Raw genomic sequence first — 22,677 nt, 5'->3', positions numbered from 1 at the left:
CCTCCCATAGTGGACTGATTTAATTTTTAGAGTGTTCAAGAGTGTTTCTCTTCCTTTCATTTTCCCCTTCCTCCCTTCCTTCCCTCTCTTCTCCAGTAGAGTCACTCATTTATTTATTCCCTCATTCAGCAAATATCTACTGTCGACTATGTGCAGATAATGTACTAGGTGCTGGGTAAACAGCATTGGAGGAAACACATTTGAATGGACAGAACTTAAAGTACTGTTGTGGGGACAGAAAAGAGGAACAGTTAGAAAAGAAAGCAAAAAATACTAAATGCAAATTGTACAAATGACAGAAAAAAGTAGTTGTAAAGGTTGTGTGAGATCAGGGGTTTATAATTAAAATATAGGAGATTGGCTGAAACCTATCTGAGAAGGAAACATTTAAAGGAGTCTTAAAAGGAAGAGAAATAGCTGCAGCCATGGGAAGATGCCGAGGCAGGAAAGGGCTTCATTAGTTCAGGGAAATGTTGGGTCGTTGTGGCTGCGGGAGTGAGATAGAGTGGCTCAGGGCAGGGAAGGAGGCAGGTGCAGACCGCATGGGCAGTTTTCTTTCTTTCTTAGCACCTCAGTTCCCTCAGCTGCAAAATGAGTTGCTCTGCCCACTACTGACCTTAGTGGTCATTTGGCATTAAGCGCAAATCCTTTTTTACTATAGATTTCATATCAAAATGTCCTAGTTCTTCTCTGGGGATGACATCATTGGCACTTGGTTATGTCAGGGAAACTCAAATACCTATAGCAAGCTGATCAACCACGGCATTATTTTGGACACATAATTTTTTGTTGTGAAGGTTGGGGGCGGGCAGCTGTCATCTGTATTGTAGGATAATTAGCAATATTCTTGGTCTCTATTCATCAGAGGTACCTCTAACCCAATGAGAATGATCAAAACTATCTGCAGCCATTGCCAACTTGGGGGCAAAATTACCGTTGGTTTGGTTACAAATCACTGGCGGCAACTCCAATGAGCAGGCCAGGTATGAGCTGAGAATACGGAATCTAACATGTGGCCTCAGTGTTGAGAGAAATAAAAAGCATGGCAAGGCCATGGGAAAGGGAGACTTCTTGCTCATTAAAAGGGAAGCATCTCTTACTTGCTCTGGCTGATTCTTTCTTCCTTTTCCCCCTAAGACTTCAGTGCTCACAATTAGACTGTTGATATCCTTGATCCATGGCACATTGTCGTTTACCCACGCTGTGTTGCATTCATTTAGTTAGTTAGTGTGCTCTTTATAATCAGGTGATGACCCAACCAACCCAAACACAAGCTGGGACCTTGACAACAACCTACACTTGACAATGTATCCCCTTACTTCCCTGCCTTGCCCCAGTACTGGTAAGCATTGTCCTGCCTCATGTGTTCATTATTTCCTTGCTTTCCTTTCTATAGAGTGTTCTTTTACCTAACTGTATCCTAAACTATATATTTTAAATTCTAGTTGTTTTTAACTTTATGAAAAGGTTTTCATGTTGATGTAATTCTTCTCACTGACTTGTTTCACTTACTAGTTACCACATTTCTAAGAGTCATCCATACTGCATGTTGCTCGAGTTGATTTGTTTGCGGTGCTGTTTAAGATCTTCCTGTGTGAACACACCTCAGGCTCCTTCTCTCTAGATGGTGTTGTGTTAGTTCCTGGGTGATTATGCACATGTTTCTTAGTGCTCTTTAAATGATTCTTAGTGCAAGAATGTGGGTACAGTGTGGTCACAATTTCTGATTTATCTTATTTTATTTTTTTACTTTTATTGATGAGAGAGAGAGAGAGAGATTTGTTGTTCCACTCATACATGCATTCATTGGTTGATTGCATGAATGAGTGGAACATGAGTGGAACATTGGTATGTGCCCTGACCGGAGATCCAACCTGCAAACTTGGTGTATGGGGACAATGCTCTAACAACTGAGCTACCCTGCCAGGACTTACAATTTCTGATTTATTTTTGAGAAAAGGTAGACATCAGAATATTTATATGAAAATAACAGGAAGACCAATTTAAAGTGTTAAGAAATACTTGGTAGGCCATATCTTATTAAGCCTCTAATTTAAGTTTCTGGGTTATATCATTCAGGTTAAAATTTTCTCACCTGGATCTAGAAGCCCAGTTACCTTACAGGACACTTAGAAAATCGTCCTTCAGCAGCAAGTGTGTGAAACAAGAAAATACTGAGGCAGAAATTTGAATAGGGCTTGCAGTTGAGGTAAACAATGAGGTGAATTGTTGTAATGCATGGGTTCCCCACCCAAAGTAAGGGAAAAAAGATAATCTTTAGGGAGGTAAACTTTAAAAAATGAATTATTCAAACTTTCAAATATTTAATGAAGCTGGTAGAGAAAAGCAAACTTGTCTTAAAGAGAACAAATAGCTTTCAGACCAACAGCCTTTGTAATTTGATGCAATGTTTAAAGAAGGCATATCAGTCAGGGTGGAGACACTCAGAGAAGACTCCAGAGCCCGTTTTCAGCACTATGCTTGCTTATGACTCCATGGCAGGAGAAAACAAACTCTTCATACCTACCATATATTTATCTGGTTGGTGGACAGTTATATACATACATCTCACTCTCTCATTACATCTATCTCTGAGACCTGATTAACCTGAGTCTTCCCTGCTGGCAGGCCATGGATGAGAAGGCTGAGAGCCATTCTCAGGACTTGGTGAGCCCCAGAAAATTTCACCCTGAAAAGCTTCTTAGAATCAGCCCCTGCCCTGCTCTTACTGTCACCCTCTCACCCTCACCTGCATTTCTGTCAGCCCCTGTCTTCATGCCTCTCCACTCACTAAGTGCTTACTCAGTGTCAGGCCCTGAGTTAAGTACAGTCTCTAAACTGTGAAGGATCTGCCTTGGTTCGGCCTCAGGAACCCTCTAAGGCAGGGGTCCTCAAACATTTTAAACAGGGGGCCAGTTCACTGTCCCTCAGACCATTGGAGGGACAGACTATAGTTTAAAAAAAACAACAACTATGAACAAATTCCTATGCACACTGCACATATCTTATTTTGAAGTAAAAAAACAAAACGGCAAAAACACCTGGCGGGCCGGATAAATGTCCTCGGTGGGGTGGCCCGCGGGCCGTAGTTTGAGGACGCCTGCTCTAAGGCAGGGTCTTCTCTAGAGTCTGGGAACCTCCTGAATCTCTGTGGGGAAGTTTATGTGTATGTGCCTCTGTGTATTTTTCTGGGGGGAGAGTCTATAGATTCTTTAGGGGTTCTGCTGGCTTTGGCCACTATTTAGTGACAAAGTTTAAACCATTGTTTTGGGGAGCACAGTTGGACTTCTTGATTACAGGGTCTCATTCGAGTAGAAGGCCTGTACACCTGGAAGCCAAAGTTGAAGCCCTTTAAAGATACAAGAGATTAGATACCCAGGGACAGAGGGAGGAGAGGCTCTGTGGTTTGGAGGCGGATAAAGAAAGGGATGGTGTGTTATTTCCTAATGCACTTATACTGTCATGAGTGTAATATTCTTTTGACATTTTTTCAATATTCTATTTTTGGCTGATTGCTTCCTTCTTGTGGGAGGTGAGGGAGGGTGAGATGTGGGTAGCTGGGATATTTCCCTGAAGCATATTCAGGGAGATGGAAGGCACTCCATAATGTAGGATATAAATTGCTATGGGGTGGTAAAAAAGAGCACCATGCTAATTTTTGCAATTTTAAACCTAGTATCTATTAATGGTTCCTGCAATGCAATTCACTTTAAGTTAGTCCAATTCAATTTACTTCAATAAACAGTAATTGGACACTCCTTATCCACATTATTTCAGCTTTTCTACTGAAAATTGGCAGGGGATTATGGGTTATGAGCTACTAACTGGTGTTGTAGTGCCCACAGGACTGAGAGCAGGCAAACCTTCAGAGTAATACTCTGGTATAACTGGGGAGAATTCACCTGGCTTGCCTGGGACACTTCTGATCTACCCCTGTTGTCCAGCATTATAAATAGTACCTCATTTAGATGATGACTTTTTGTAGTCACCCCTCCGTATAACCCTTTCATTGCCTTATCTAATCTTATTTACTTCTGTGTCTCTCTTCCCATTGAATGAATGAGCTTCTATAAAGTTAGAGACATGGTCTCATTTATCTCTGTGTCTAACATGTGCCAGCTATTTGGGGGACACTTAAAAAACATTTATTAATGGAAATTTAGGATGAATGAAAAAGAGCTTAGAGTGAAAGTGGCCAGTTACGTTATTTCCTTATGCTGGGAAGGTCTAGACTGGAAGCTCAGTTTTGAGTTATGGATGAGCTTTATTTGATACTTTATTAAAACTAAATGTGTAAAGTGCTTGCTTGTTGAAGTGCTTGTAAGTACTCAATTAATGTTAGCTGTTATCATTGTTACCCAATAGTTGCTAAAAATAATGATTATATATAATAACTAAACTTTAGTTTTTCTTAGATGGAAAATGAGGATAGTCACTCCTGCTTACTTCATTTTGATAATGAGCATGAAGACACTGGAAACTACAGAGGTTCTTATTCCATAGTCTGTGAAAGAATACATAGTCTGTGAAAGAAACAGGAAGGTTTGTGATATAGAACTGGCCTAACTCAGGCAGATTAGATGGGGCTCAATGGCAATATAAGAAAGCTTTTAAATATATATCATATATGAATATATATATATAGATTTGAATATTTTTAAATTACTTTATGATTAAGGTATCACATATTTGTCCTCAACCCCCCTCCTCCCCATTCCCATCCCAAACCCCTCCACACGCATGCCCTCACCCCCCTTTGTCCATGATCACTGGTTAGGCTCATATGCAAGCACACAAGTCCTTTGGTTGATCTTTCTAAAAGCTTTTAAATATTTTAAAAAGATGATAAAATGGCTCAGTTGGATGGGAGAAGTTGATCTATTTTCAAGTGTCAGAACATAAAAAGGCACATGGGAAAAGATGGTAGGATGGACTCAGGACAGACATGGAATTTAGGAGTGGGACCCGCTCAATGTGGGATTAACAAAGCATTGCTTCAGGCTGGACATCTGGAGAGCAGCAATTGAGCTTGGGAGAGGATAGACTTCCTATTTTGCAAACTCAGTCAAGAGCTTGTACTTCTGAGACAATGTGAACATTTTATTAAAGGTAAAGCAAATGTGGGCCACCCACGGAAGCCATTTAGCACCTGTTTGTGTTGCTAATGAGAGGGAGGGGCCTAATTATACAAGAAGCAACTTTGAGCCAAGGATCACAGAACCTTTTCTGATAATGTAATCTTTATCAAGGGAAACAGAGAAGCTGGTGGGTTTAAAGTTGCATGTTCTCGCTCCTTGTCATCTTAACAGGCAATTCTAACAAGAGCAGAACTATTGACACCAGGAATTCTTAGATCCAAATGCCAATAAACAAGGGGGTAGAATTCTAGATCTATGCTTCGGGAAATGGTAGAATAATAGTAGCAGTAGCAACAGCAGCAGCAGTAAATCTTACATAGCATTAACACATATTAACTAATTTAGGCTTTATAGCAAGGATGGGGAACCTTTTTTTCTGCCAAGGGCTATTTGGATATTTATAACATCATTTGTGGGCCATAGAAAATCAACTTAAAATTAGCCTGCTATATTTGGTCAAATATTTAATTAACTCACCCCTAATGCTTTTGTAGGGCCAGACCAAATGATTTTGTAGGTCTTATACAGCCCTCAGGCCGGGTGTTCCCCACCCCTGCTTTATATCAATCCTGTGAGGTGGGTAATATCACCACCCCCATTTTATGGATGATAAACTGAGGAATAAAGCGGTTAAATAACTTCTTCAAGATCTCACCCAGTGAGTGGCAGAGCTAGGCTTTGACCCAAAATGTCTTGGTCTAGAGAATGTGCTTTTTTTTTTTTTTTAATTTAATAAATCTTTATTGTTCAGATTATTACAATTGTTTCTCCTTTCCCCCCCTCCATTGCTCCCTTCCACCCGATTCCCATCCCACCCTCTGCCCTTACCCACCCCCACACTGTGCTCATCCATAGGTGTATGATTTTTGTCCAGTCTCTTCCCGCACCTCATACCCCTTTACTCCTGAGAATTATCATTCCACTCCCTTTCTATGCCCCTGATTCTATGATATTCACCAGTTTATTCTGTTCCTCAGATTTTTAATTCACTTGATTTTTAGGTTCACTTGTTGATAGATATGTATTTGTTGTTCATAATTTTATCTTTACTTTTTTTTTCTTCCTCTTCTTAAAGAATGCCTTTCAGCATTTCATATAATACTGGTTTGGTGGTGATGAACTCTAGTTTTTTCTTATCTGTGAAGCTCTTTATCTGACCTTCAGTTCTGAATGATAACTTTTCTGGGTAGAGTAATCTTGGTTGTAGGTTCTTGCTATTCATCACTTTGAATATTTCTTGCCACTCCCATCTGGCATATCACTTTGAATATTTCTTGCCACTCCCATCTGGCCTGCATAGTTTCTGTTGAGAAATCAGCTGACAATCATATGGGTGCTCCCTAGTAGGTAATTCACTGTTCTTCTCTTGCTGCTTTTAATATTCTCTCTGTCTTTAGCTCTTGGCATTTTAATTATGATATGTCTTGGTGTGGTCCTCTTTGGATTCCTTTTGTTTGGGGTTCTGTGAGCTTCCTGGACTTGTAAGTCTATTTCTTTCACCAGGTGGGGGAAGTTTTCAGTCATTATTTCTTCAAATAGGTTTTCAGTATCTTGCTCTCTCTCTTCTTCTGGCACTCCCATAATTCTGATGTTGGTACACTTGAAGTTGTCCCAGAGGCTTCTTACACTATCTTCAAATTTTTGGATTCTTTTTTCTTTTTGCTTTTCTGGTTGAGTGTTTTTTTGCTTCTTTGTATTTCAAATCTTTGACTTGACTCTTGCATCCCTCTAGTCTGCTGTTAGATCTCTGTATAATATTTTTTATTTCAGTCAGTGTATGTTTAATTTCTAGTTGGTCCTTTTTCATATCCTTGAGGGTCTCGCTAAATTTCTCGGCCTTTTCTAGGAAATTCTTGAAAAAATCTTATAACCGTGGTTTTGAACTCTATATCCAGTTGTTTGTTTTCCTCCATTTCTTTCGTTTGTGATCTGTTTCTTTGTCTCCGCATTTTCACTGCTTCCCTGAGTTGTTAGGGTGGCTTTGTGTGCTAGGTTTCCTATATGGCCCAGTGGCTCGGCCTCCCCAGTTACCTGAGGTGGACACTCTTGGTGCACCCCTTTGTGGACTATGTGTACAGCCTTGTTGTAGTTAAGTCTTGATTGTTGTTGGTATCACTGGGAGGAATTGACCTCCAGGCCAATTGACTGTGAGTATCTGCTGTGTCTATGCTGGGAGAACCTCTGTGCTGGAGGCAGCCTTATGGAATTAGACTTGCAAAACTGCAAAATTGCAAAAGCCTCTGTGCTCAGCTTGGGCAGAGTCTCAGGGCTGAGCAGACAGTCTTGGCTTCTCGTCATCCCTGCCCTATCAGGCCCCTGGGTCTCAGTGTCCCTCAGTAATCACTGAAAGCACCTCTGAGAGAAAACCGCCTTCGAGTTTCGCCCGCTGCCAGACAGTTCAATGCCAGTCCCCCAATGAATCTGGATTCCCAGATTCTCACCCAGAACTGGAGTTCAGAGCAGTTGGGAGCTTCCGGTTCCCTCCAGCTAGAGGAAGCCTGCGGCACACTCAGCAGTCAGTCCTCTCTAGTGCATGCACCTCCAGACCTCTGCCTTTCGCGGTTCCCCAGAGTTTCCACCTGACAGTCTAGATTCCCCCCATAACAGCATGGGTCCCCAGGGGCTCGCCCAGAACTGGGGTTCAGTGCAGTCAGAACTGGGGTTCAGTACAGTCAGGAGCTTCCTTCTCCCTACCGCCAGAGAAAACCAGCCAGGCACTCAGCCGCCCTTCCTCTCTGTGCGCGTGTCTCTGTACCTCAGTCCTTTGCAGCTCCTCTGATTCTCTGTGAGCTTTTCTCTTTCCTTCTAGTTGTAGAATTTCCACTCAGACAGCTTTCCTGTGGTTCTGGATGATGTCCATTCTGTCTTTTAGTTGTAGTTTTGAAATTGTTGTGTGAGGCAGCAGTTTAAGTGCTTACCTATGCCACCATCTTGGTTTCTCTCTCTAGAGAATGTGCTTTTAACCAGGACTATCTATTTCTCAATTTGAGCCATTCTAACCAGTATAAAATGTGCCTATGGCTTCGTGGAATATAGCTGTGAAACTGAGGCCATAAACTTCAGGGGTGGTTTTCTATTCTGTCCCAGGCTTTACTTGGAAAGAAGAAGTTTGCACAAATTATAAATTATTAGAAGTAAGACTCTTATCCCTTTCATATTTGTATCCTCCAGGGCCCAGAGCAGGTGCTCTATAGGCATCAGTTAAAGTAAACCAAATAGTCTCTATGATTTTCCCCTCTTTCGGTAAAATTCTTTTTGCTATTGAACAGGAGAGGAGAGTGTGAATGAATTACTTTACCCTAAACTCCCAAAGGCAAGGAGGCATTTCACCAAATCCTGACTCCAAACTCAAGGCCTGGCTCTAGTCCTTCTTACCTACTAGGCTGTTGGTCCCAGCCAAAGGAATCACTGGTTGCTGGGGTCACCTAGTGCTTCTGTCACCTGTCACATGTTCTTATCTCTAAAGGCTGTGGACTATGTTCAAAATTGGAGGCTGAAATACCTGAGTTTGAATATTGGCAGCCAAACTTCTTAGCTATGTGGCCTTGAAGAAGTCATTCTATTCTGCCTTTCTGAGCTCAGTGTCATCAATTATAAAATGAGGGTGATAGCCTATTCAGAGAAAGATTGTGAGACTCAAATAAGACAACATAGCACCTAGCATAGTGCTTGGCACAGGGTTGTTGGGTGTTGAAATTGCAGAAACTGAAATTTCCAGTTATGTTGCAACTTCTTGGAGGCCTGTGATCATATCTTACACATTGTTAGGGATTCTTCTCCACTCCCTCCATCCCTCTCCCTGTCCTCCCCTCATCTTGCTTGACTTCTTTACTCTTTGCTCTCAGTCTCATCACCAAAAATCCCAACTTGTTTATTTGTTGCTTATTGTGCTTAACCAATATTTGGGTTCCTTTTGGTTCTGCTCCAGGAGATATTCGGCTACCAGACTCACGGCTGCCGGAAAACCCTCTGCCTTGCTGGATCCATCTTCTCATTTGGGATCCTCCCCTTGGTGTTTTACTGGAAACCTGCTTGGCATGTATGGGCAAATTGTGTCCCGTGTTCCTTGCAAGAAGCAGACATCGTGTTGCTGAGGACAACAGTAAGTGTGTACTTGGTTTTGTACCTGGGGGCCCTTTCTCTTAGACAACGTGTTATGGGATGGTTGTGGAGAGATGTGCACAAAGCAGGTGGCAGGAGGAGGCTCCAGCCTCAGATTCCATCACAGCCTTGCCTTTACATATTCACCAAGAATTCAATAATTTGTATATTGTGGGATTTCACAGGGTATTCCTTTTTTTTTTAAAATATATTTTATTGATTTTTTACAGAGAGGAAGAGAGAGGGATAGAGAGCTAGAAACATCGATGATAGAGAAACATCGATCAGCTGCCTCCTGCACAACCCCCACTGGGGATGTGCCCGCAACCAAGGTACATGCCCTTGACCAGAATCGAACCTGGGACCTTTCAGTCTGCAGGCCGACGCTCTATCCACTGAGCCAAACCGGCTTCGGCAGGGTATTCCTTTTAAATGTGTGAGTTGTATGAATATTAGAGCAGAAAATTACCACGTGAATAACTAAAAATAATAGGTAGTGGGAATTAGTTAAGTCAGGCTACAACCCACAAAATTCACATTGAGCCTTCCCTCCCAACTCCCCACATGCTGACATATTCATGCCTATCCCAGCCCCCTCCACTGGGGCGACTCTGAGGAAGGAAGCAGGGAGGTTGGTTGGAGAGGAGGAGCACTCCTCTGAGGAGGATACTGTCTTCCCTGCTTATCTGAGAGAGCCGCAGTTATTGACTGGAGTGTGTTGCATCCTGCAGATATGCTTGGGTAAGAAATGCAACCATCTTGTCCCCAAGGTCATTGGCTTTCTCTGCTAACCCAAGGTCCTGGCATTAAGCGAGTTTTTCTAAATTTGCCCCCATAATACTGTCTTCCAGCACTCATTACACTTAGGCAATGTGCATAGTTTCTGCCGGATTGTCAGCTCCATAAAGGAGGGGATCATTTCTAACTCAAATGCTGTATCCCTAGTTCCTGCACATATTGGGGATTCCATAAACAAGTGGTGGCTGAAGACTGAAGTGAACATTCCTACTGACAGGCATCAAAGGACAGTCTCAGGGAGGATGCTTTTTTGCCTGAGTGTCTCAAATAATACTTCAGCCCATATGACTCACAATGACAACCAGATTCTTGATAAATCGACCTCTATTGAGCTGTTAGCTTCTTCTGTATACAGAAATCGCTCTAGTAAACATTATATTTAATGCACCAAGAGGGGAAGATTGTCTCATAACTGGGCAAAAAATTCCACATTTTAATCTAACAGAGTTGGAGCTAGACCTCAGTGAACTTGGCAATTGGATGAAGTTTGTCTTTGTTGACTTACTCCACTGGCATCAGCCCAACCCCTTGTTTCTGGATCCTGGTTGCTTCAAGAACCACCTGCTCTATGTCCCAGCCTAGCCGACATGTGAACCATAACATAAGTGATAGCTGAGGCACCTCCTCCCAAGGTCAACTGTATTTTAACTAAAGACTTTGGGAAAATAAGTTTCAATACTTTAAGAAGGCAAGATTATTGTGGAGTAAGAGCAAGTCATATTGATGTGTTTGGGCTGGCGGCCTTACACCATTGCTGGCTCACACTATAATCTTCGTGAAAGGTCACAGGATATGCATAAGGGAAGAGTGCCTGGCACTTACCTTACCAAGGTAGACTTCATCATTTGACCCTTGAGGAAATGGGGCCAGAGAGGGGATATAATTTACTGCTTTCCTAGGTGAGTGAGGGGCCTAATTAGGATAAATCCCATATATCCTAGCTCCTAGTGCAGAGCTGTTCCTGTGCAATTGTACTTAGACCATTGATTCCCAAACTTCAACCAGCATCAGAATCACCTGGAGGATTTATTAACTGCCATCCCCATGGAGTTCCTAATTAATTAGATTTGCATTTTTAACATGTTCTCAGTTGATGCTAATGCTTCTGGTAAGACCATACTTTGAGAAACACTGCTGTGGATAGTTATAACTATTGCTAATGAGCACACCTGGTTCTTGGGAGAGGAATAGAAGCCTGGACATTTGCTTTATGGTTCAGCCAATATATACTAGTATTTACCTAGTCTCAAGGGGAATGATCCAGATTTAGCTAAGTGTTATAAGTGGTCTTTCTGTACAGAGCCTGGGTGTCTTCCTGGAGGAGAGGTAGATAAAGGTTTGCTTTCCATAACTCCAAGTTGGGACCAAAGAACATATGGAAGATCACATATTTGGGATCTTTTCTTAGATCAACCCCCTCCACATGAACTTAAAGACCTATGAGATCCTTATTTGCTGGCATAAAAAGAGGATTTGGAAAAGTACTTACATCTACCCCATGGTACTTCCTTTTCCCAGAACTAGTTCTCAATGGGTGATGTTTTGCTGCAGCAAAAACATCCTCAGATTCAGAAAAGCGTTCTGCCTCTCAGAGTGCATCACAAGAGTCTTCAGATCTGAGAACATCTGCCTGGCTGAGTTATACTCTCTCAGGTTGCTGGCAGAGTCAAAGCACAGATAAAAATAAGAGGAACTAAGCAGGAAATGGCAAAGGAATGGAGGAAAATGAAAGAAATGGCAAGGAAGTTGGTGAAAGTAAAATGAAGAGGGGAAAAAGAGAGAGAAAAATCGTGTAAGAGTTAAAAATATAAAAATGTGTCAACCAACAGCATTTAGTATATTTTGCAATTTGGAGTCAAAAGTTTTAAAGTCTAGTCCTAGCGCCTTAGGTGTGTTACACCTTAGATTTGTTGCCTAACCATTCAAGACCTCAATTTCCCCACTTGTAAAATGGGACTAGTAAAAGTGCCTGTTGTTTTTGGGACTGGTGTGAGGATGAAGTGAGATTATGTATGTAACATCCATTTGCAAACTATAAAGTTCATTATGAAACTTTTGTATATATATATATATCCTATCTAATAAAACAGTAATATGCAAATCATCACTCCACTACACTCACAAGCCATGCCCACCAGCCATGCCCACCAGCCAATCAGAAAGAGACTATGCAAATACACCAAACCAAGATGGCTGCAGCCTCGGAGAGCGGCCATGGTTGAAACTGGGCGATTGGAGCCAGCTGGGGTCCCCCACAAGCGATCAGAGCCAGCTGGGGTCCCCTGCAGGCGATCGGAGCCAGCTGGGGGTCCCTGCCCAGAGCCCAAGCCTCAGCCAGAGGCTTGCAGCCTTGGCTGTTGTGGCAGAGCCTGGCAATCGGAGCCAGCTGGGGGTCCCTGCTCAGGACCCGAGCCTCAAACAGAGGCTTGAGGCCTTGGCCAGGGGCGAGCCTGGCGATCGAGCCAGCTGGGGGTCCCCTGCCAAGGGCTGAAGGCTTTAGGCCTTTGCAGGGGCGGAGCCGGAGATCTCAGGAGATAGGTGTGAACTACAGAGGAAATACCTTTTCTGACTGCTCATTGGCTAAGCTCCCTGTATGCCACTGGTAATATTCTTAGTAACTTGGGTATAAGAATCCAAAAAGGTGATCTAGGGCTTTTCCACCACACTCCTGGGGGGAAAAACGAAGGTCTGCTGCTGGAGGGCTAAGAAATGTCATAACCAGCCCTACACGGTTTGGCTCAGTGGATAATGCCTAGGTTTGCCAACCGAAGAGTCCAGGTTAGATTCTGATCAAGGGCATGTACCTAAGTTGCAGGCTCTTCCCTGGCTGGGACCCAGGTCAGAGCTCATGCAGGAGGCAACCAATCTAAGAATTCCTCTCACTTTGATGTTTCTCTCTGTCTTTCCCTTTCTCTTTCACATTCTCTAAAAGTCAATGGAAACATATACTCAGGTGAGGATAAAAAAGAAAGAAAGAAAGAAATGTCATATTCTATGAAAGACACATCTTGAAAATGCCTAAAGAAAGTTGTCAATTTTTCTTGGTGAAGGGACTGGAGTCCGTGTTGATGAAAACACTTTGGTGGCTGCGGTGACTGGCAGTGGCTCCAGCAGCAGGGTGATGGGGCTGGTGCCTTTCCCTGATCAACCCGGTTGTCTCTCACAAAGGGAGGCCAGACTGCGGCTTAGGCTCGCTCCTTATGGACATCCCCTGAGGGCTCCCAGTATGTAGAGAGGGGGCAGGCTGGGCTGAGGAGACCGCCCCCCCCCAGTGCACGAATTTCGTGCACCGGGCCCCTAGTATCCTATCTAATAATAGAGTAATATGCAAATTAGGCATCACTCCGCGACAAAAATGGCGGCCCCCATACCCACAAGATGGCGGCGCCCAGTCCCCTCAGCCCCGCTGCTGGAGTGTCTGGCCTGTCCCACCAGCAAACAGAGCACTGAGAGCAGGGCATGGTGGCTTCCTTAGTACTGCGGCAGCTGGAAGCCGCTAGGCCCTGCGCACACGAAGCCGGCGGAGGAGCAGGGCCTGGGGTCTTCCCGATGGTCGCCGTGGCGATCAGGAGGATGCCAGGCCCTGCGCACATGGAGCCAGCGGAGGAGTGGGCTTGGGGTCTTCCCGATGGTTGCCGTGGTGATCGGGAGGACGCCAGGCCCTGCGCACACGGAACTGGTGGAGGAGCGGGGCCTGGGGTCTTCCCAATGGTCGCCGCGGCGATCGGGAGGACGCCAGGCCTTGCGCACACAGAGCTGGTGGGCGATAGGGAAGACTCCAGTGCCAGCAGAGCAGGGCATGGCGGCTTCCTGATCTCTGCAGCCGGGAAGCTGCCAGGCCCTGCATGCTGGGCATGGCAGCTTCCTTAGTGGGGCAGTGGCAGGGAAGTCTCCAGACATGGCAGACAGAGCCCAGACAGCAGGGCATGGGGGCTTCCTTAGTGTGTCCGTGTCTGGGAAGCCCCTAGGCCCAGCAGACAGAGCACACTGCAGGGCATTGGAGCTTCCTTCACATGGCACATGGCGGCAGCAGGCAGAGAGCTGACAGCAGGGCATGGGGGCTTCATCTCCATGGCTGCAGGGAAACCTCCAGGCCCCGCAGAGAGCAGAGAACCATGGGGAGTGGGCCTAAGCCATCAGTAGGATATCCTCTGAGAGCTCCTGGATTGTAGAGGGTGCAGGTTGGGCTGAGGGACCCCCCCGTGCACGAATTTCATGCACCGGGCCTCTAGTATATATATGTGTGTGTGTGTGTGTGTGTGTGTGTGTGTGTGTGTGATACTGCTCAAGCAACTACATGAGCCTGCTGTACCAAAGAGCTTGTAGACTAGGCACACCCATATGCACTGGCCCTGCTCATTGGATGCTATGTCCTCCCCTAACTAACCAGGAGGACTGGCATTCTCTTCTAGGACAGGAGACATGGAGGAGGTCTCCTGTGACTGAGAATCCCCAATTCGAATTGATACCAATCAAATCACCTGTCCCAGTTACATGTTATCAGCTTTGCAACTGGACCTAGACCAGAAAGTTTAAAAAAGTCATTGGTGGCTCAGAGAGCTGCATTCCATCATCCTGCCTCTTTCTTCCCCACTTTGAAAGTCTACTAAGCCCCTCTATCCTTTCACAGCCTTTCTCAACTAATCAGAACAGTGAAAACCAGCTTCAATCTTGCCTTTTCAATCTTAATTTCTATTTTAATTTTTAATTACCTGCATTTGTGTGTCACTTAAAATGGATTTGAGACTCTCTAAATAAATGAGATTCTAAATTAGACGTTATGTAATTAGACAAGAACTTAATTATTCCTGAGCCTTAGATAAAAATAAGCATTGGGCACCAATAGCTTAAAAGTCTGCTGCTATGTTATTTGCATTAAAATGACACATTAAAGGAGATTTTATTTGAATTATAGTACAATCACTGGACTATAAAGACTTTTCATTGAGGACTAGATGACTTGAAAATATGTTGTATATCTGTTATTTATGTTATTAAAAATCAGTACTTGATACTTATCATCAATCTCACACTGGTAAGATTACAGATCATTATCACAGATGCTGATTAGGTAGCAATTTCTTAGCATTTAAAAAAAAAGTCATAATGCACTGACTGAAAGTCTTTAGCACCCTGTTTATTTTCAGTTCCCCTTCTCATATTAAGTGCCTTTACAAGTGAGATTTTTCCAAAAGATAAGAGCAATTACACTTTTATTTTATAATTTTAAAAGTGGCATTTTATTCATTATTCCTCTACTTTTGAATTTTAACCAATATCCGTAATGATGTCATATTTCTATGCAAATAACATGATTTATATTCACTGGCATTTTGAATTCTGATGCTCCTATGATTTCCATAGTTTTCATCTTTATTATAATAACAAACACATTTTTTTCCCTTCACTGTCATTGTATGTCACATGTTGTCAAAGACTCATGTTGTGCAGAGAAGGACTTAGTGATGATTGGTTATTAGGCCTGACCAAAGGAATTTAATTTCAATGTTTTAATAATAGGAGCATTTCCCCTTCCATTTCACCTAAAGATGCCAGTGCTTGAGGGCTTTTGTTTGCCAAGTCAGAAATTCTGCAAATCAGCAGTGCAAATGTGATCTAAAGTCCACAAGTCCACCAGGGTATTCATCAGCCACAAGGATTTGTAGTCATGTTTCTTGGATTTCTTACCTTCTCTCCACTCTCCTCCTCTGCAACCTGATGTCTCCTATATCAATACCATTTTCTATGTTGTGTCTATACTTTCACTCATAAAATTTCATCTGATATTCCCTATCTCTTCTATTTGTCCATTCTTATTTATTTATTCAATAAATATTCATTGAGCTCTAATCATATCTCAGATATTGCTATAAGCATTGAGAATACAGCTATGAACAAAACAGACAGAAATACCTGTTCTTACAGAGTGACATTCGCGTGAGGAGTCAACTCAAGCACACATACATTCGCACACACATGCACACATTCATAAACATACACTCTCTTTAGAGTAAATACAGAAAGTAGGTATTCTATCTCTACTTATTCAACCCTATTCATTCATCTGCCATATACTACCTTCTCTATTAAGTCTTTGTTGATCCATTCTCTGCCCCAATTCTGGAGGAAATTTCATTCGCTTTTAGCTCTGTATTTCTATCTCTGACTGCTATAATACTTTTAGCATTGATTATTTAATTTAATTCTTATAATAACCCTGGAAAATGGGCATTATCATATCTATTTTACAGATGAGTGAACAAGAAACTTTGCCAAATAATAAACGTTAGCCAGGTGCCTCCCTACCTTCCTTCGTCTCTTCCTCCCTCCTTCATAAATTTGATGAGCACAGGTTGTGTGCCAGCCACAGTGGTAGCTCATGGCCAGGGACAGAGGTATAACAATGAGTAAAATCACGGTTTTTGACATCATAGAGATCACTACACAAATAAATGTAAAAACTCCAACTGTTCTAAGTACTACTTGGGAAAGCTTCATGGATAGACTTTCCTGAGCTCCAACAGATGTTAAGAGTGAAAAGGTGATGGTGGAGCGGAGCACATAAGAAACAGTCCAGGTAAAGAGAATAGGTGGACAAAGAACTTGAACCTGTCTCCTGACTCAAAATCCAGAGCTGTTTTCTACTATACCACATTTCTTTTTATAGTTTTTCCTTCTATTAGTTTATAAGCTTTTATTTTTTTAAAAAAATCTTTATTGATTTCAGAGAGGAAGAGAGAGGGATAGAGAGTTAGAAACATCGATGAGAGAGAAACATCAGTCAACTGCCTCCTGCACCCCCTGCCCCTCCCGCACTGGGGATGGGGATGTGCCCGCAACTAAGGTACATGCCCTTGACCGGAATCAAACCTGGGACTCTTCAGTCCGCAGGCTGACGCTCTATCCACTGAGCCAAACCGGCCAGGGCAGTTTATAAGTTTTTGAACACAGTAACCATGGCTTACTTTTCATTCCTCACAGAACCTAGCATATGGCTGCAGCGAGTGTTAAATACTTATTTAATTCCACTAAATAAATATAATTGAATCTGTAATAAATGGTTTCATGTTTTCTACCAGCACTGTATTACAAAGACATTAAAATGAAACATCAAGATTGAGGAAGTAAGAGAAGATAGTAATATGTCTCCTTTAAGTACACATTCCCTCGTCTGAATCCTATTCACCCCTCCCTCTGTTTCAACCTGGCTTTTCCTTAGAGTCTAAGGCTTAGGCATTTAGCTGGAAATACCAGAGATGCTGTGGGTTAGCCTTTCAGAAATGATTCTATATTCAGACAAATAGTTTTGAGACCATTATCCTTTATAAGGCAGTGCTACTTATTTTGTGATTTACAGTTTGCAAAGTATTTGCATATATATTGTCTCCTTTGTCCTTACTGGTAGAAGTTACTTTTCCCCGACTTTACAGATGGAGGCAAAGAGAAGTTAAAAGAAATGCTCAGAAACCCTAGTTGTACACAATGAAAGCAGAGCTTCTACTGAGAGTTGAACTAGAGTCTAAACTGGAGATCTTATTACTCCCTGTCCAGGACAGACTCTCCAAAGGCATACTGTGAAGTGGTTTAAGAGTAAAGAGTGGAGTCTGAGTGCCTGGGCTTGATTCCCAGTGTTTCTCTTGACCTACCTTGGGAAATATATTAGCTTGGGCTGCCATAACAGAATACCATAGATGGTTTCTTAAACTACAGCAATTTTTCACTGTTCTGGAAGAGAGAAACCCAAGATCAAGATTGGCAGGGTTGCTTTCTGGTGAGAACTTTCTTCCTGGCTTGCAGACTGCCAGGGGCCTTCTCTCTGTGTTCTCATAGGAGGCAGAGAGCTCTGGTGTCTCTACCTCTTCTTATAAGGGCACCAGCCCTGTGTATTAGGGTGTCACCCTTATGACCTCCCTTAATTACCCACTTAAAGGCCCTATCTGAAAATGCAGGCACACTGCGGACAAGGCTTCAACATATGAATTTTGGGGAATTCAGCTTATAATAGGCAAGATACTCACCCCCTTTCTGCCTCCTTTTCCTTTTCAGTTAGGTGGGGCTAACAATAGTACCTCCCTCACAGTCATGGGGACTAAATGAAGTGGTATGTTGTAAGCGCTGAGATGAAAGTATGCCTGGCTTGCAGGTATTCCATGGCCATTTGTTACTACACACATTTTTAAACAAATTTTAACTTTTTATTTATTACTTCTTAACTATATAATGCGTCTCCAAATATTTAAGAAAATGATTGTAAAAACAAATAAGCCCAAAACACCAGACTCTCTGGAACCATGTGCTGAGTTGTTCAGGGTTTTCTTTTTTGCACACAAACATAGACATAGCCTTCACTTTGTCATGTAACGTCCCTGCTTTGGCACTCACCACATTCATTTTTTTTTTGTCAACATGTCCCAGGAATACTGAGAAAATAATTAGTGTGAGATTTTTCCAATGCTTAAAACTATTTCTCTATCTTTTATAAGTGAATCCTATGTTTTAGCCAATGTCAACTTTTTCCAGCTAGGTGACTTTGGGATTACAAGGCCATGGTTACTAGAGTATCAATGGGCCTGGCCAAGAGGGGAAAAGAGAAAAAAAAAGAGAGAGAGATACAGAAAGAATAGTTTGCCACCAAAGTTATGGGTCTTTAAAGGTAGCACAGTATTTTAGAAAGAGCCTGAGAAATGTAAGTTATTACTTTATCCATCATTCTCTACTTCACTTCAGTGAAAGTTCAGCTTTTTAGCATTGCAATGTTTCCATCTCCAAGGGAGAGGTTCTGATTTCCTAAGGTCTCCTAAACCATTGAGTGGGTTATTTTTTCTTTTTAAGGCAAACTCAGAAGTATATTTTTTGTGTGTGGAGAAAACTCTTATACAAAGGGATAAGTCACAGCATTGGCCTGAACTTTAGGTGACTGTTATACTGCCTTTAAATTCCAAACAGATGAAGTGCTCAGAGCAAAAGGTTGGAAGAAGATAAACAAGGTCACTCATTTCACTCAAAGATAAAAGCTCGCCTGGCATTTTCAGGTGTAGAAAGTGCAAGGCCACAATAAATAAATAAATAAATAAATAAATAGCCCATGTTTCCTTCTCCATCTTTCTGTCTAGGTCAAGTATAGGTCCTCTGTGTACATTCAATTCTTCGAAATGCACTCTTGAATTATTTTAACATCTACTCTTTTAGAGCTCAAGGACTGATCTCGTTAATTCTCTTGAGAAAGAGAAGTTAAAGTCTAGCTTTGCGGGTAGTGTGGATTATTTATATTACAAAGCATACAAAGCAATTATTTAAGGTGGTAGCTGCTCTGGTGCATTTAGGTATTTCACAAATCATTAACTGCTCAAGAGAGCTGAGAAACAGACTGAAATGGAAATAGCCATTTCCAAGTGATGATTTTTTTTCAACAGAGGAAAAATAATAGACTCCAAGCTCCTGCTGCTTCTTTAGCCTAGAATACATAGTCTCCTTTCCTCTCTTTAAGTTTCCATGTGTCTAGATCTCAGCCATCCATTTAGGGTCAATTCAAGTTTTGGAACCTCCCTCATTTCTCTGAGTGACCTTTCTCCTAAACCATTAGGATACAGAGATTCTTACCACACTACTAGTATGTCCCCATTGCATTGCCCTTTGCCTTATCACTCCCCTTGGACTGTGGGTGGGGCTGTGTCTGTGCTCCAGCCAGGCCTAGCACAGATTGTGTGTTTCTCTGTGTGTGTGTGTGTATGTGTGTGTGTGTGCAGAGTCACCTCAGACATTGTTCATGAAAAGAGTGGGTGTGGTAGAGACAATTCCCAGCTCTGACCTACATTCCCCAGGCATCATATTATTTCTCAGGCTTGACTTTCCCTGACATCCTTCCTAGCTCCTGTGGTTCACCAGGCATCCATCCAAGTAGATTTTATGTGTATCATTTACCCCTTCAGATAATAGCCACTGTTATTATCACATCAGTATATAATGGACCACTGCGGTACCTGTTACTCAATTCAGTGCTGCTCCCTCTAGTTTTCTTCTGTGATGAAGTCATCAGTGACCTGCAAAGGGAAGCAGCTTCAGTGAGGGTCATGAAAGAAAGTACCTTCTCTAATCCTACCTGTGCTGACGTCCTGACAATCACCTTTGGCCTGTTTAGTCCATGCATTTAGTCTTTCCCACCCCCACCCCCATTCATTCTCAGACTGCCACTGAGCTGGTTGCAGTGTCCACATGGATGGGATATGAGGGTCTTTGCCTTCAATATAGTCTAGATGAACTAGGAGAATATAAAACAGAAAGTGATTAGGAGCACCCAAGAGGGACAGCTAGAAACTTCTGGAGTTAGTATAGTGACAGCCCTCTGTGCCTCTATCTCAACCCAGACTCCATCCCCACCCTCAACCCCCTTGAGTGGGTGTTAAAGCGGCTGTTCTGGAAGTGGTAGAATTTAAGGTAAGCTTGGAAACATGGGCAGAGTTTAGAGACCTGGGTTCCTCATCCTCAGACACTCAAAGAAACCCTTTAGAATACTTGCTTTTTTTCACCTTTGAAATTTTGCATCTGGCCACAGCCTGTGGTTGGAGGGTAATAGGGACTCTTGACTCTCAAGCTCTGTTGTGTGTGCCAGTGCCTCCGATCCATGTCCTCAGTGAGTGATGACAATAGTCTTTCCCTCAGGGCTCTGTATCTACCGGCTTTCTAAGGTATGTAATTCTGTCTAGAATATTGATTAGTTCCACAAACATATAGAATTATATTGAAATGATGTTTTTTTTAGGTTGAATTTTAACCTGATGACGTCTCTTAACTTCACGGGGGTTTTGGTGTCTATTTCCCCAGGATGAATTCCAAACCTACTCTCGGAAAAATGTAATGTGGATCTACCTGTCAGCATTAAACAGCACGTTTGGTCTCACTCCTGACCACCCTCTCATTACAGACGAGGAGTGTCTCATAAATAGAGCTATAAGAAAGCCAGAGCTAAAGGTAAGTAGATTCATGGTTACTGCTGATGCTAGAAAATTTTAATCTTTTCCTCCCCAAAAAATGTAAGATTAAATTCAGATCCTCCACTGTGTTATTCTTCCATTGACAGTGTAGAACATTTAAATGGTTATATGCAACCTTGGACCAATTACTAAATTCTGCCCACCTCTAATATTAATTGCTAAAATTTAATAAATTGAGGTATACCAAGATTAATATGATGCTATGTATATAGTAGATGCTCAGTACATATTAGCTCTTAGTAGAATCAAGCCCTGTATAATAATCTATGTAACAGAGTTTATTGTGAAATAATGTTAATCACCAGGAATAGCCCAGGCAGTTTCCCATACCCGTAAGATGACCTTATTTTGAATCTGTCATTCAAATGTATTTGAGTTACTCCCACATCTCCATATTAAATGAGCACTACTTGGATTATGACTAGTTAACATTCATATTAAAATATTTTATATGACTGACGATGTTCTCGTGTGTGTGTGTGTGTGTGTGTGTGTGTGTGTGTGTGTGTGTAAACAGCTATTTAAATTGGTTTTATGAGCTCCAGGTCAATTTTAAAAAATAACAACAGTCAATTGTTGAACAGTTTCTGTATTGTCAATTGTTATTACTCAAAATCAAAAGAGGTCAAGCACCTCCGACTAACAATTGCTTAATCTGTTAGGTGGCCATTCACCTGGAGAAATAAATATCCCAAATCACCCTTATGGACATGGCCTCAGAGTATGATTAAGCTCTGACATCTTTAACTGCATCAGACAAATAAGTGGACAGACAAATGAAGGAATGCTCAAGTAAAGAATCAAAATACGAGGAAGGGGCAGAGATTTTGGAGTGGAACATTCTGGTACCGAGGCTTGACATCTTCATTTACCAGCATACGGCACAGGGAGTTTGGCTAGTTACTGCCTTTCTGAGCTTTGAGTTTCTTAATTTGTAAAATAAGAGTAGTTACTTCATCTTTGCCTGTTTCTCAGGACTGTTTGAACCTAAAAGGAGAAGAAGGATATTAAGGTGATTTATATTCATAAAGGACTGAAACTTTCATTAAAATCAGAGATATCGCAGGCTCAGCCATGACAACACTGATGGCAATAACAATGACAACAAAAAGAAAATGATAACCAGTCAGGGCCTTTTAGAGGGAGTTTGGAGACTGCAGCAAAGAACTTTGTCAAGTTTGCAAACATAAGTTAAGAGAGACTCTATAAGCCATCTTGTAGGATTGCATGCAATACTGAAACCCAGGGCCTAACCTATTCAACAGGATGTTCTTACAACATATACAACATATTCCAATAAGAAACGAAGAGCAGGAAGCCCAGGGAGGGCAAAGCTTCCTGGATCTGAGCTGAAAGAGGAAATTCACTCTGCAGCAGATCCCTGATTTCCTAATTACTGTGTTTTGTTTTGTTTTTTTTGTTTGTTCTCAAATTCCAGGAAATAGGCAAATAAACTCCACCTCTTGCAAATATAATGCTTACCCTCTTACCAGCCTATAGCCTCAGAAGGTGATGAGGGAAGCAGAGAAACTCTAGGCAGAAATATTTCCTGCTAGGGGAATCTCAAAGGTATTTAAAAGGTCTATGATAGAGTCATTCTTCTTACTCTGAAGAATGGCTTTAGAAATTGTCAGGAGTTAATGGAATTT

General features: G+C 42.2%; 1 protein-coding gene across 1 annotated transcript in view; it reads left to right on the top strand.

The window, feature by feature from the left end:
* ATP13A4 (ATPase 13A4) overlaps window positions 1-22,677 on the top strand; it is a 133,654-nt gene that overhangs the window by 33,046 nt on the left and 77,931 nt on the right. The window contains exons 2-3 of the mRNA XM_008151611.3: window positions 9,067-9,240; window positions 20,859-21,005. Coding sequence (XP_008149833.2) covers window positions 9,067-9,240; window positions 20,859-21,005 — 321 coding nt within the window. The remainder of the gene's footprint in view (window positions 1-9,066; window positions 9,241-20,858; window positions 21,006-22,677) is intronic.

The sequence above is a fragment of the Eptesicus fuscus genome, chromosome 3 (assembly GCF_027574615.1).
Source record: "Eptesicus fuscus isolate TK198812 chromosome 3, DD_ASM_mEF_20220401, whole genome shotgun sequence".
NCBI classification, from domain to species: Eukaryota; Metazoa; Chordata; class Mammalia; order Chiroptera; family Vespertilionidae; genus Eptesicus; species Eptesicus fuscus.
This window is presented reverse-complemented; position numbering and strand designations above follow the sequence as displayed.